We start from the raw sequence: 15,894 nt of genomic DNA, 5'->3' as shown, positions 1-15,894 counted from the left end.
ATTTCATATTGGATTAAACTGTAGTAAATTATAATTTATATTAATATATTTGAAGAACAATGTGTTTTCCAACAGCTGGCTTAGCAGAAATTTAAAATTGTAGTTGCGTTGTAATTGTAATATGTAAGTCATAAAATCAAAACTTATGTACTTATGTAGCTTACATAGTAAGCTAAAGGGGTCCGCTCCTATCGAATCTCAGAAGTTTACTAGTTCCAGGCCTGATCAGTATTTGTGGGGAAGATAATGTGGAATGTCAGGGTCAGTTTTGCATACAACCATACTAAAATAAATGTACCCTCTCTTGTTAGATGTAAGACATTAATCAGCTTCAGATCCTCTCAGTGCTTGATTGGGTAAAATCAGGGCCGGATTAACCCGAGGTCTAACTGGGCTATAGCCCAGGGGCCTCGGGCATCCAGGGGGCCCTTCAAACTCCTCAGCAGCATTATTGATCGGTCGGGGGCGGGGGCGCCCCCGGCCCGATCGATGCTGCTGAGTACTGTCAGTGCAGTCCTCCGTCCCGGCGCGCTGTAGTCTGCTTACTGAGGAGATCTTGCGAGAGTTCATGAACTCTCGCGAGATCTCCTCAGTAAGGAGCTTACAGCGCGCCGGGACGGAGGACTGCACTGACAGGTAAGTGCTTGGGGGGGTCCTCGCGGGGGGTGGGGGGCGGCGGACAGCTCACATTGGGGGCCTCGCGGGGAATGGAGGGCCCCTTAGCCCAGGGGCCTCCATTCCCTTAATCCGGCCCTGGGTAAAATACAGGTATTCTCATGAGGAATATTAAGTCTTTGCTTGTATTAAGGCTGCATTACCACCAATACCATAACCCGGTTCTTCTCCTCCCCATAGCCCTGATAGTTGCTCAGTGCAGCCATTTTTCTGTGACTCCGTGGCTCCTCTCAAAGCCCCAGATGAAAATTGGTTCCATGTGACAATACAGAGGATAGAAGGGTCAGTGGGAGGACCAATTAGAAGCCACAGACATAGGGCCTGATTCATTAAGGATCTTAAATGAAGAGGTATCTTATTTCAGTCTCCTGGACAAAACCATGTTACAATGCAAGGGGTGCAAACTAGTTTTATGTTTTGCACATAAGTTAAATACTGACTGTTTTTTCATGTAGCACACAAATTTAAAGTTGATATTTGTGTGCTACATGAAAAAACAGTCAGTATTTAACTTATGTGCAAAACAGAAAACTAGTTTGCACCCCTTGCATTGTAACATGGTTTTGTCCAGGAGACTGAAATAAGATACCTCTTAATTTAAGATCCTTAATGAATCAGGCCCATAGACTTTGCCGTTTCTGATTGCTCTTTTCACTTTGTGGCAAACTGAAAATATTATGCCCCTTAAGTGCTAATGCAGTTTAATCTTTGGGAGTGAAAGGCCAAGTAACCTGGTCTGACATAATTCTGAAACAGTATTCAGTATTTGCTTTACTATTGACAACTCTGTTTAAGATGTAGCCTTCTCTAGTATCTAAAACATGCAATTACATTTATATTTACAGCAATAAAGGAATGGAACATCTGTACAGTATGAAGTGCAAAAACGTTGTGCCACTGTATGACTTGTTGTTGGAAATGCTGGATGCGCACCGGATGCATACACCCAAAGAAAACTTTGTAGCCCAAGAGGAAGACAGCCAGAGCCCGTTAACTGCTGCATCCACAACTTCACCATGTGTGCAGTCTTTTTATGTAAATAGAGAGGAGGCGAGTTTGCAGAGTGCAGTATGAAAGCATTTTCTTTTTACATTAATGTTTTTTTGTTTATTTTTTTTTTTTTAATTAATTGGCCTTTAGTGGCCATGAAATTCCCAGCAGTATACTACCTATCTGTAGTGAGAGCATCACATTAGCTGAATAATGCTGAATATGTAAACACACTCCGGCACACGTCTACTACTAATGATTTCTAGTGCAGGGTTTCATAGTCTGCTTGCTATAGTTCACAATAGAAGAGGAACTGTTGGGTTAACAACTGTCATCAATCCACAATAATGCTTTATGCGATCTTTTATGTACGCTATTACACGTAGCACTGTGTTGTTAAAGGCACAACTTTTATACAGATTTTCATTTCTAGTCAAGATAGTGTGAATATAGCATGTACAGTGACTAACACACATCAATGTATACCATAGGTTCACACATGCAAGGCTTAATCAATTTAACACAGTGCATTACAATATATCATTTTCTAGGCCACCTTATCTACAGTTATCTCAACACACCTATTTCTCAGTGTTACTGTAGATATTGCTAGTAGCATTTCCATGTACTATTGTAAATAGTTTCCTCTATCCAACAATACATTAAATATGTCTTTTGGTGGCTTCTGTACCTTTAATCAACAAGTTTCTAACTTGTCTTGACAAATATATCGATAAGAATATACATGGGGTCTAAAATATTAGGTACAATGTTCTTTTTAGTTATTTTGTAGCCCTCAAGAGCTAGAAGTCATTAGACTTGTCCATAGGCAGCAGAATAATGTTGGCCACCCAGGCCTCAACCCCACCACCATTTATAGATTTCATTAAAAGTAATTGTTGTCATTTATTGTTCTCTATCATCAGCACCGCTGCTTACTGTTTTTATACAACACTATATATAATTATTTTAACTATCAAACAAGACATTGGTGGCCTTAACTGTGACCGACCCACCTTACCAATTAGTTGGCCTTGATCTTGACTGTAAGGAACATTTTTTTGGTCAAAAAGGTAAATTAGTTATGAATTTCTCTGGGCTGTGTTCACCACAACTCACAATTCATAACATATGTCTGCTCAACACAATATATTATATGACACTTTATTGATTTAACACTGAAAAATAATATTCACATATAAAGGGGTTTATTTCGTCAACCCCAAAAAATGACAGTTTGAGTGTAGTTGGATGCTTTGAGTTACAGAACATTTGAACACACTGGACCATGTTACTAAGTAAGCTCCAAAATGTGTAGCTGGGTCACATTTCAGTGCATAAAATGTAGATTTACCAATTTATTCTCCAAACTATTAGTAATGTCAAAATACTGTATGATGTTACTCAGGTGAACATTTCCAAAATATTAATTTTGCCATTTGTAACTCATCAAAGCAAATCATTAATATTTTTAATTCTAATGCTGCCATCTACTACTAATTATTTTACATTTACTATAACCCAAACAGCTTATTCTTAGTTTAAATCTTTTTTAAGACCAGGTTAATGTCTAATTGATCCAAGCAATCCATTCATATTTTTATTATTATTATTATTAGACTGCTTTTAATCTTTTTTATTATACAGCGCTTATAATTTTCTTTGCTCAACCTTGTTAAAGTTTTCCTGGCAATGTTCACTGAAACACATGGAGAGAAAGAGAATTGTCCTAGTTGCTGCCAGTTTTATTGAAATTAAGGTCTCCAACAGCTGTATCGTAGAGGAACTCCAGGAAAAATTTCGTTTGTAACCCTATAACCCCTACACCAACTAATAGAACTGTAGGTGCAGCAACCTGGGCCAGCCTCTGCAAAGACAGTTCCTCAATTATGACAACCTCAAGAATTCTGACCACAAAAGCTCTGTTCAATGTTGTCAGAGAGAAGCTTATTGGACAAAGCACATGTTAGGTTTAAAAGTCACATACTGCCTTCTCCTATAAGTAGGATGACTACCCCCTTAAGGAGTTGCATTACCTAATGTATTTGGCCAGAAGACTCATCGGTGGTGCATACCTGGTCAAAGAGGATATCACATGACTGGATGTGAGCCAATCACATAACGCTTACATCTATGCTTATAATACACTTTTCAATAAACATATTGTAATGAATAGCCCCAGAATGTTTTGCCAATGGTAATTAATAAAATTGTTATTTATTTATGGTATGCTATATGCAGTCTGTGACTCTCCAGCTGCTGTTGATCCTGGCATGCTCTGTCTGATGCTGGCTACCTGTGACCCACCTACACCTGCTCTATACAAAACATAAAAACAATTGTAAGAACCAAACATAAAAAGTGGACACTTAACTTATCAACAGTATATCCTTTGCACTATTACAAACTAGCGATAATATTCACATTAAGCCAAATGCTGCTTATTTACATTGAGCAGGTGCAGTAAATTTCTGTGTCGGTTACTTAACATGGTCCAGCTATACACAACATTTATTTCAATAATAAATAGCACTAGGTCTCCCTCTAAACTCTTGCGAATAATAGTCAAATATGTTCACACCGTTATATTGTGTCTCTGAACTACCTTATTAATTAATGCAAAGTTGCACTATTGTTGAATGTATAATCAGAGGTAAAAAATGTTGGGTTTGAAATCCCCAATATGCACTATTTTATACAAAAGGACCAAAAATAATTATTTTAACTGAGATGGCACATTTATTCTATTTTTCATTTTTATTAGAAAAACGAAGAAAGGTATGTAGGTTAATTTTTGGCTTCTGTGCACTGGCTTCCATTGGCACTGTAGGGTGGAGATCCCTTGCACAGCAGTGTATTCCACAACATTGGAAATGCAAGATAGCAAGCAAAGTATAATTAGAAATAATGAGTCAATTCATTGTAGAGTGGCTGCATGTCCCAATATTTAATCTGCAGGTTTAGCAATGCCTCTTTCCATTTCTTACAACACAAAAAGGCATTTAGGAAAGGCTGGCTAAACTGAGGGTCTGTAGAGATGGTGCCATTTTGAAATAGCTCTTTTTGACATTAGGCCCAATATAGTCATACATATATAGTAGATATATAAAATGCAACTATAAATATATTTGTATCAGTGCTCATGTGCCTATGTTTTATAAATCTATCAATAAACGCACAATTTAAAAATTGGCTACATTTTAATACTATACGACTACACAACTATTAAAAACTTCGACCCCCCCCCTTATTTAATAAATACATTTGGAGCAATTTATTATTGCTACCTGCAACACTATCACAACATAAAATAATTTGGGTAGTGCCTTACACTATTACAACACCATTTAAAAATCATCTTACAATGGAGGCATCCATTTTGCAGGCTGAACTTATATATATGAAAATCCCTTTCAATTTGCTAGGAACCAGTGACATCACTGAGGTACATCAGCCCACAAAATGGCTATTTCCAATGTATGCAGATGACAGTCACATTTTAAATGTAAAAAAAAAAACATGTTTCCCTTTTGGCTGACACATCATTTTTGTATCTTTGCTATAAAGCCTACAATATAGGAAAACAATTTGCTATTGATAGCTGTAGCTACAAAAAGTCAGTACTGTTAATTGACCCCACACAAAATGTGCATTTTTTTATATTCTGTATTTTGTCCATGTTGCTTTGTGAAATATAAGATATGATGTGCTTTATTTTTTTTTTTATGCAATTACCACAATTTGATTGTACAATTGAAGAAAAGCACCTTCTGTAGCAGAGATGGTGAAAAAGCTATATTTTATATTACATTGGACAGTTGAATGTATTTCTGATAAAATGTCAGAGCAGTTCTAGATGCCAAAATGTTATGTATTAACTGAAAACTGCATGTGCAATTAATTGCGCCTTTCATTTCATTATGTTTAATAAGCTGTTGCTTAAATATGCAAATTAAAATGAACATAAAAGTGAGACGCTCCACTGATCATGTGTATTAATTCTAAATACTAATGGCAGATAAATGTGTTTGACTCAAGTTTAGGCAATCTGTGGATTTTTAACAGTGGATAACCTAAATGTCCAGTTTATAAGTAAAGCTGGGAGATGTAGGTCAATGCTAAGATGATAATCTATGTTTGACTGTTCCTGCTTTTATCTAATAAAATAGATTTCAATAACATGCAAAATAAATTTCAACATGTTTTTAAATTCATAATTTGTTTGTGGAATTAAAATCATGGTTAGAGCTAACTCACTTCAATCGATTAAGCTGGGTTTTCCAGCAACAACACATCTTTGGTTCATATTTTTCAATTGTGAGATTTGTTAGTGCATGTTCAATTTACAACAACTGTTCTGATGTGTGTTATGAACATACATACCATTAGTCCAGTGTTTGGCAGAACAGTCCTGATGTTTTGACCCCAAGGGGCTGTGACCTACTGTGAATGTGTATGGTTTCTGCCAAATTGGTGGTGGAGTTGGATGGATCTAGGGCATGTATGGCAGATTGTGTGCGTGATTAAGGTGGAGCAGAGACTGCGCTTATTATTATTTTATGTATGAATTATAAAATAAGGACCTGGCTCCATGTATATCACAAACAATCTGTGACACCTTAAGTCTGTGAGACTTACATCAACCTTCTTGAATGGCCTTATGCCTGAGCCCCCACAGGTGGCCAATAGCCTAGACCAGTGGTTCCCAACCTTTTTTTACATTGGGAACTTCCTATAGATTCCTTTTTTCCTGGATACCCCCAAATGTTTTGCAGCACTTTACAAGACAGTAAATACTTAACGTCAAGGCTATTAACAAGAGAGTTTACAATGAGAATAATTAATTCCTTGACTTTTAAAGATTACTTTGCAAGAAGCTAATGTTAGCTTTAGATTTTTAATTGCAAGACCACAAAAAGAAGTCGCTAACAAGCATTATAAACCGGGTGGGCACTTAATATTCTGCAGTTTCAGTTGGCAGTCCTGCATTGTAAACCAGTACTCAACAGTGAGCAGGGCACTTAAATATTCTGCAGTTCCAGCTGGCAGCCCGTGTTGTCTACAACAGGATCCTCCAATATTCAGACAACAGTTGGGTGCTCCCAAAGTCAGAAATCCTCCAAGAGAAAACGAGTAGACTTAACCACAAAACAAGGGTTCAAAATCCAACAAAATGGATTGCAAGTTGGCTCAAAAGCTGGGAGGAAAGAACATCCAGGGTACAATTCCAAAACAGGAGGGCTGGCATTAATTCTACTAAACTTGAAATTGCACGTGAGGCATGATATCGGGTGAGTGAAATAACAAAAAAACAAAAAACCATCAGCACACAATATATAACTGTAAAACTGTTAAAGCAAAGGGCCATGCCAGAGTCAAAACAGTCTAAATGTAAATAAGTGTATTTTATAAACTTAAAAGTAGTGAGATTTTTGGTCCTGCTTAGATGTGCAGAGGGATTTGAAATCTGAAATTACATTAGAAAGGTGAAGTCGTAAGTGTGGTTCAGCATTAAGCCTGTTATGGTATTTCGTTTTCAAATTAAGGCACGCAAAATACACATATTGTGTTTTTTTAAAAAAACGCATGTAAATAGGACATAACAATATGTAAAAGCAAATTTTATGTAATAATCTAGTTGGTTTTTTTTTCTTGCATTTTGAGAGATTATCTTTTTGTTGATCATAAAGAAGTTTTGGAGTGGAAGATAGCAATTCAGCGTATAGCTGATCAGATTCAGAAGTTGATGCTCCACCTTTGTTGATTCTAGCCAGAAAGAGGTGAACAGCTCTCTTTGTTTATATATTGTTATTAACTAGGTAGGAAACATGCTTTTATTCTTGATGAAAAGGGTGCCTTTTTCTGGTTAGTAACAGTATGAACTTGAGGGAGAGGCACTGATCTGAAGCCCCCCAGCCAGGGGCGCTTTTTTTAGTCCTTGGAGTGTTTTTTTAGTCCTTTGACCTCCCCACCCCTGTACAAAATACAAATAAAGGTGCACACAGTTTCAAGCTAAGCAAAAAGCTATCTAGCGCACTGAAATTGCTGAAAAGTAGAATAGACTCCAATGTTACTAAAGTTTCATATCTCCAGATACTATAGAACTACAAGTGCCTTGCTAGTTACAGAAATTCTATGTCAACCTGCAGCTTTTCAGATGGTGACTCCGCGCTTTCTGGTTCCTTGGCTGGACTTGATATATCACTCGACAGGAGACACATCACAAGTAGATCCATCCACTTGACAATAAGGACAATAGTGCAGCCATTACTAATTTTTTTCTGAGAACCCTCAGGGAACACTTCAAGGACCCCTAGGGGTTCCCAAACCCATGGTTGGGAATCACTGACCTAGATGTACTTATTATCACGCTTGCTATTTACTCCCCAGACAGCCTTGTGTTTGATAATTTGCTATATTTAGATTATATGATACAAGGTATGCAAAGTTTTGGTTAGCAGAAGTCTTTAGATTCTCTAGTCGACCCTTCACACTTGACCCAATATTATATTTGTGTCTTCATGCAGATGAGTAGAGATACAATAGACAGAATTGGTTTATTTAGCATTGATGAAAATAAGGTGAAAGGGGGTAGAAATTAAACACAGGAATTGATGAGGAGGAAAATAAGTTATGTAACTCCTGTTGCTCTTCCTATACCTCTGGGGAATAAAATTATTCACAGAGTTGTGGTTATTATAAATCATGTGCCATTTGTAAAGTGAACTGTTAGTAGGTGTAGTCAACATCAATAAGGTATCCTATGCACTCTTCTACATATCTTATTTTCATATTTGACCTTCGAGACTCTAACTTGCTCACAATGTTGTTAATGAAAAAGGAAACATTAAGATATTTAGAAGTAAAGCAAGGGGTAAAATGACTCGTTTTCATAGATGTATGTGATATCCTCACAAGTTTTATATGGGTCAGATCTAATATCTTTTTATTAAAGAAAAAAGTAAGTTCCCACAAGAACTGAATAATATGTAAAAAATAATTGTAATAAATAAATGTCACTTTAATCAAGGCAGATAATTAATAATTACAAAAATGTACATGATAACTAAAGCTATTCCACAATAAAATTGGTTTTAGCCAGCCATATTGTATTATTTAATAATAAGAGACAGTATCGTCTTTCAGTTCAATAACATTAATATTCTTACTTAAGTATAAAAACAAATCTATTTACATGATATGATATGTTGGTGTAAATTTATAACATGTAGATATTTCCCTAGAGTAAATTTGCTAAAAACCTAGTGAAATTACATTTATTTTTCAAAAACTGTATAAAAATAAACACTGGTTAATTGTGTTAGGTAAATTTGGATATAATTATCAAATTTAAATAATTACAAGCAGTTTAAGTATGGAAGAATGGGTGGTTAATTCTCAGAAATAGTAAAATATTTTGCTCAGTTTTGCAATAATACATATTAAAAATAAGTGAGAAACATTATGTTAAAGAAACAATACAAAAGCAAACTATAAATTGGGTAGGGGGGTAGGGGAAAAAAAGGGAATAAGAAAGGTATAAGTGGGGAGACAGATATTATTGTCCAAACATAATCTCAGACCTGTGTAATGTGCAGGCCAACATAGATGCTACTTTATTGTTTAGAAGGGCAAACATAGAAGTATCTTTAATCTCGATCCAACTATACCATGTTGCACAATACTCTTGAAATTTATCTTTAGAGTATAAAATCATGTCATCCATAATCATAGCAAACCCCTTTATGGATGGTGGGGAGGGGGATATCCAGTGGACCAGTATCACAGCCTTCACAGTACTGTTAAGGTGTTTCAGTATAGATTATTTTTTTTTTCATCAATAATTTTTATTGAAAAGCTTTACAACATATGAGGTACAGAAAATAAAAAGGGGTTACATAAAGAAGAGGGGGAACACAGGGGGGACCTCTCGCTGAAGGGGGCTTGTTCAGGGAAGATCACAACATAAATGAGACCATAATTAGTATAATTGCAAAAAAAAACTACAATGAGAAAGCATTTTAGAGAGAAAAACATGTTGATGTGCAGTGTGGCAATAAGAACCTGCTTGAAAGAACCTTGGGATAGGGTCCACTAGTCCTCTCGGGGAGAGTCATGAGGTGCTGAGAACACTTGAGAGGGAGAGGAAGAAGAAGTTTCTCTATTGGTTCCATCACACTCTGTGGTGTATACGTGCCATTTGAACCACTTCATCATAGGAACTGAAGCAGAGGTAGAGTAGGGCATGTCAATCATCTTCATTTCGTAGCTATGCTGGATTTTAGAGATCATTTAAAGCAGAACGGGAAGTGCAGGAGTCTTCCAGTTTTGGGCTATCGCTGCTCTTGTTGCGATCAAAATGTGACCTAGTAGGTACCTGTCGTGTTTAGGAACAGAGGGGGGGATACAGGTGAAATAATGCCAAAGCCGGGTCCATATCTACGGATCTTCCCAAAATGATGGATATGAAGTCAAATACCTCTCGCTAGAGTGGTTGTATGGATGGACATGTACCAAAATACTTCAGTAAAGATTTTTTATATTGAGCAATGGGCTTGTTGACCACGTTGAGTAATCAGAAACTTGGGCAGTCTGATAATTCATTTCCTGTGATTTGTTTGGAGATAGTGATCATTTCCTCCCAGAAAGCGCATATTTTAGGACAGTCGCACCAAATGTGAAGGGGTGTTCCAGGCACCATAATACGCCTCCAACAGGAGTTGAATGATCAATAGTACATTTTAACCAGAAGGCTAGGACACCGGTACCACCTTGATAAAAATTAAAATTGAGTCTCGATTACAGAAATGCTGATGAAACTAGCCTGTTCTGTTTGTAAAATGTTAGGCCATTGTTCTGTTACTAAATTTCCTAGGTCCCGTACCCAATGTTTAGTGAATTTTGGCATCGAGCTAAAGCTATTTTTGATTAAAAGTTTGTAAATGGTTGAGAGGGTATGTATGGGGTACCAGGAGGTCGTGCACAGTGGTTCAAATAAAATGAGTTTGCTTCGCGCCATCTTACACATATCTGATGATGTTAATAAATGCTTCAGCTATAGGTAACTCCAGATTTCTGAGTTGGGTAAGTCCCATTTAGTTTGATTGTCATCAACCGGGAGTACACACAACACTCCCACCAGCTGGTCAGCAAGGAGAATCCCAGCCCTTGTCCAAAGTCCAAATGCGTTTGACAGAGTTCCCAAGGGAACTGCTGGGTTATCAAACAGTGGTGTGAGAGGTAAAGTCAGGGAAGAAACTTATTTTAACACCTGTAGTCTGAACCATCATGTCAACGTTGGGGATATTGTCGGATGACGTGTTTAGGGAAGTGTAGACAGCCACAGGAGGATCCTGGCAGGAACTCTAAGCAAAATTTCCTTATTGCCACCCACTGCCTAAAGTCACCACCCCTCGTCCAGTCCATAATTCAATTCAGAATAACAGCAGCATAATACGTAGCAAAATGAGGAAATTGCAATCCACCTAGATGTTTGCACCTGTAGAGAATGTCATGCTAAAAGTGTAGTTTCCTACCATTCCATACAAAATCTCTTATTACTCGGTGCAAGTCAGTGAACCAATTATTAGGAATGTGTATAGGGAGAGTATGTAGGAGATGGAGAACTTTGGGGAGTAGGTTCATTTTAACAATGTTGATTATCCCTATCCAGGAAAAGATTTTAGTCTGCCAATCTCTAAGATCATTGCTTATTTAATTAGTAATTGGTAGGAAGTTATCTGCAAATATCCGGGACACATCTTTGTTACTGATAACCCCCAAATATTTTATCTGGGTAGGGTGTCAAGCAAATGTTAATGCATGTTTCAGACCTTTACTGACCCAAGGAGGGGTCTAGAAGTTAAGCGCAACTCACTTTGTATATTTAATCTTGAAATTAGAAAGGTTTCCAAATCTTGGGAATTCTGTTAACAGGTTGGGAATTGAGACAACAGGGTTAGTAATGAAAACTAGGATATCATCAGCGAAAAGAGCTAACTTAAATTCTTTCTCTCCCGCCTGTATTCTGGAGGTATCTGGATTAGCAGTTATGGATCTTGCCAACGCCTCCATGCATAATACAAATATCATTGGGGAGAGAGGGCAACCTTGTCTAGTGCTGTTATTGATCTCTACGGGTTCAGAAAAATCCCATTAATCTTGATCCTGATGATAGGGTTAGTGTACATATTCTAATCCCAGCTAACAATAGTAACAATGTTGCTGTGAGTAGCTGATATCACATTATATTGTGTTTCTCAAGCCAGCATAGTACACGTATCACTGCTATCAAGAGGCCCTTTTCTTACCAGCATGAGGCCTCATCCACCAGTTGAATCCCAAAATGTTACTCCTTCACTTATATAACTATAATTCTTAATTACTGATTTTAAAATGTACAGTATGATTAACAAACGTTTTGCATGGACTTTTAAGAAGCTGTTAGAATTTTTAGAATTACACAAATAACTTAAATTTATAAATAACAAGTAACAACAAGAGAATTTTAGCTAATTGTTATATAGAAAATTAATTAAATACCAGTGAAACTCTCATATTGTTATTGCAAACATATCTCCTTCTGACCTGTGAAAAACCTGCCTCCTTTTTTTATCCGCAACATCCCCCGTTGCTCATTATTCTTCCAGAAACTCATGCTATATTATCCAGTTATTTGCTTCTAATCATTTAGAAGGATGAAGATTCAATAAGAGTTGTTTATTTAATTTTTAAAAACAAACAACCATTACGCCTAATAATTAGTAACACTTTTTTTTTTCACTTTCCTGTTCAATTTACTAAAATATACTGCATTTGATATATCTGCATATTGTATTAGATATGAGTCATCCATATTATCTGCACTTAGGATAGTTTATAAAACGATAAAAACCTTAAAAAAAAGTATTAATGCTAATTAAACTGGAATTAATTATCAGTTCTAAGAATTCCTAATTATGCACCACCATTTACAAAAAAACACAAAAAAAAGCAATTATTATCTGGGCGTTTTTGTGTATATATATATATATATACATATATATATATATTTATATATATATATATATATATATATATATATATATATATATATATATATATATATATTTACATACATTATTATTGTGCAATACCTATATTCTTTGGTAACCTGTTTCATATGAGATTCATGCACCAAAATGCATTTGGTGACATATTTTACATTGTCAATGTTATTTGCTAAAAGATTGTGTATGCTTCTTTTATGTCTTGGAAATAATGTTTGAAACGATTTATAACAATGGGAAACATGAAAACTACCGAAAGGTTTCTCAAACTCTTTGATGTTGAAATAAAAAACAAAATAACTAAAATAAAACAATTTGTCTGAGTTTTATTTATTTTTTTACTTCTTTTAGGTTGGTGTTCTTTTCTGGCAAATCTACCTTGCGTCAAATATTTTTTTCAATTCCCATATCAGCTGTCATTCAGAAAGTGACAGAAGTAAAATAATACTGAACACATGATACTGTCTGTGGAGATTCCAAACTGTCCACACTTGTGACTCCTTTAGATTTCATTACTGATGAAGAGTACATAAATAATCTATTATTTATGTTTCATTTTATAATTGAATTAGGAAGTGACTGTGCACATAAAAATCCTCCCCCCACCTGGGACTATGGCTTTTAAATACCAGATAATCAGGTTTTGGAGCAGTTTGTCAAATTAACATATGAAAGACTGTAGCCTGGTTCCTGTAGAAGGTAGTCTCCACCCACAAGAGAGGGTTTACACATGATTAAAAAAAAAAAGCTCTGTCTCTTGATGCCTGGTGCCCAGACTGAGGGGACATGCTGCCATTTGCTCCTAGGTGAACATGCAGGGAAGTGAGTAACCTTATGGCCTACAAATACCCAGACTAGTAGGTATGATGGAGTTTTTGAATGGAATAAATGAAAGGTGAGTGTGAGACTGGAATTGTAATGTGTTGTTGGGACTATATTTGTGGCTATAACAAACAATTATTGTCCTTTAAAACAGCCAAGTGTGTGATTTTGTATAATAAAATGTGATTAAAATAGCTGGGGTAATGCATAATTGGAGACAGAGGGCCTGATTTATTAATTAAGCAAAAAAAAGTGTAACTTTGCACCTTGGAAAAACCATGTTGTATTGAAGGGAAAGGTAAATTTAAAATGTGGGGACTTATAGTTGGGATAGGACATGACCTATATCAACTCTAAATTTAAGTGTAAAAATAAAGCTGTCAAGTATTTGTTTGCTACGTGAAAAAAAAGCCATTGTAGCTGGGGTTTTGAGCACTCATCTTGCAAATTCAGTCCTACGCAATTCTGTATTCTGCATTTCTCGAGTGTATTAAATGAGCAACTACAAGATACTAAAACTGGTTTCTTTACTTGTCATCAAAATGATACATATCTAAGGAACCCAGTGGTGGTATTGTACTAGGCCCCATTAATTCTGGTTGGTCGATATCTTCAAAAACACACCAATGTGATGCTCAGTTAACTAGATTTCTCACACTTACTTTATCACATCTGACTACAAAAATGATCAAATTTGTACATTTGCGACCAGATTAAAAGCTCACAGCATTGCTTAAAAGAGCTAATTTCACACCTAAATCAAATAAAATACCTCCATGCTAATACCTCATATTGTACTCTAGATCCTTTATCTCCCTTTTCCCTATTGCATATTCCCTTACTTTATCTTTGATGTCTCTCCTGGACATTCATTGCATTCATTTCCTAATAGCAGTGACAATTCAAACTCAGGGGTCTATTTATGACCCATCGCATATTGTTCATATTAGTTATCATTTCTTATCGCAATCATTGCACAAATTTGTCTCCCCAAAGGATTGAATGGCTAACACAACCTTAGGTGTTGGGGTCAAGCTCTGAGTTTCAGAGCTTGATAAATAGGGCATTTTCACAGCTCCCATAGACAAATAAGGGGTCTGCATTTACAATCAAAGAGTCTAGGACTGCAGCAGATATCTTTGATATCTACTGCGATGCTCAAATAATAAATAGCCATGTTATTTTAAAATATGGTAACTAGAGTTTCTGCAGTTTTCTGGGGGATTACTGTGATAAAAATTGACAATTTGCAGGTTCATAAATAGGCTCCATAGTAAGAAAAGACTGTGCAAAAAAGTAGATGTAATGACTTGCAAACTCTTGGGTAATCCTATAATTATAATTGGGAATATGGGAAGCTTTGACAGTTTATTAAATTAGAATTTTGTCCAGGAAGGTTCATACTATGTTCTGTCATAACACATGCTTAAAAAGCTATTTTTGCACTCTCCATGTGCTTACATTAATTTTGCATGCGAATGTCTTATACATTATTTTTGTTTGGGTGCAAGTACTTATGAGTGAAGATGAAGGCCATAAGAGTTTTTATCTATTTAAAATTGCACCATTTCTGCTAGGGCCGTAACTAGGGCTATTGCAGAGGGACGACCGCCCAGTGCGCAACACTTAATGTGGGCACAGTTTATGAATATTTTAGGTTAATTTAGTACAAATTGAGGGCAAGGGGGCGCCAGTTTTTCTTCTTGCACCAGGCGCTAAAACCTTAAGTTATGGCTCTGCTCTCTGCAATCAGGGAGGAATAAGGGTCATCCTAAGTTTCACCATTCTTACTTTTTTTTGGAATGAGGATATTGAAATAAACTTTGCGATAGACACATTTATATATCATTATGTCAAAGTAAATAAAGTTTGCGCTGTTAAAGTTACCAGGGGATATACCCAATGGCATGTTCAATATGATGGTTGAAAGGCTTCATATAGCTCTGACATCTCAAACCCTCTTCAAGATATACAGGTAGTTAACAAATATATGGAGGCAAATATATACAATAGGAAGATAGGCCACCATGTATGGCCAGTATGGACTCTATGCTTTGTGGCATTGAGTCTAAAAATGTCTGGAGTTGTGCAGGAGGGAAAAAGCCCCATTGTTTCATGAATTGATGGTAGAAAACCATGTTCGGGCATTGTTCCAGAATATTTAAAATATATGGGTACATATCTAATGAGTGAGAAGGCCATGACAAATTGTTTTACTGTAAATAACAAGTTTGGCAATAAATATTAGGCTTGACACACCGTGACTCAGCGACTGACTGGAAAAGTTTAGCCTGGGGGTTGAAGCTGAGCAGCCTACTAAGAACATTTTAAAGGAATAAAAATTCAGGTAGTCAAGTGG

The 15,894-nt window shown here is 36.3% G+C and overlaps 1 protein-coding gene across 1 annotated transcript in view; it reads left to right on the top strand.

The window, feature by feature from the left end:
• ESR1 (estrogen receptor 1) overlaps positions 1–5,826 on the top strand; it is a 196,660-nt gene extending 190,834 nt beyond the window's left edge. Inside the window, exon 8 of the mRNA XM_075203583.1 lies at positions 1,521–5,826. Coding sequence (XP_075059684.1) covers positions 1,521–1,749 — 229 coding nt within the window. The 3' untranslated portion in view covers positions 1,750–5,826. The remainder of the gene's footprint in view (positions 1–1,520) is intronic.
• Positions 5,827–15,894: the final 10,068 nt, after the last annotated feature.

This window comes from Mixophyes fleayi, chromosome 3 (assembly GCF_038048845.1).
Source record: "Mixophyes fleayi isolate aMixFle1 chromosome 3, aMixFle1.hap1, whole genome shotgun sequence".
Classification (NCBI taxonomy): Eukaryota; Metazoa; Chordata; class Amphibia; order Anura; family Limnodynastidae; genus Mixophyes; species Mixophyes fleayi.
Note: the sequence above shows the minus strand (reverse complement) of the source record. Positions and strands in the feature narration are given on the sequence as shown.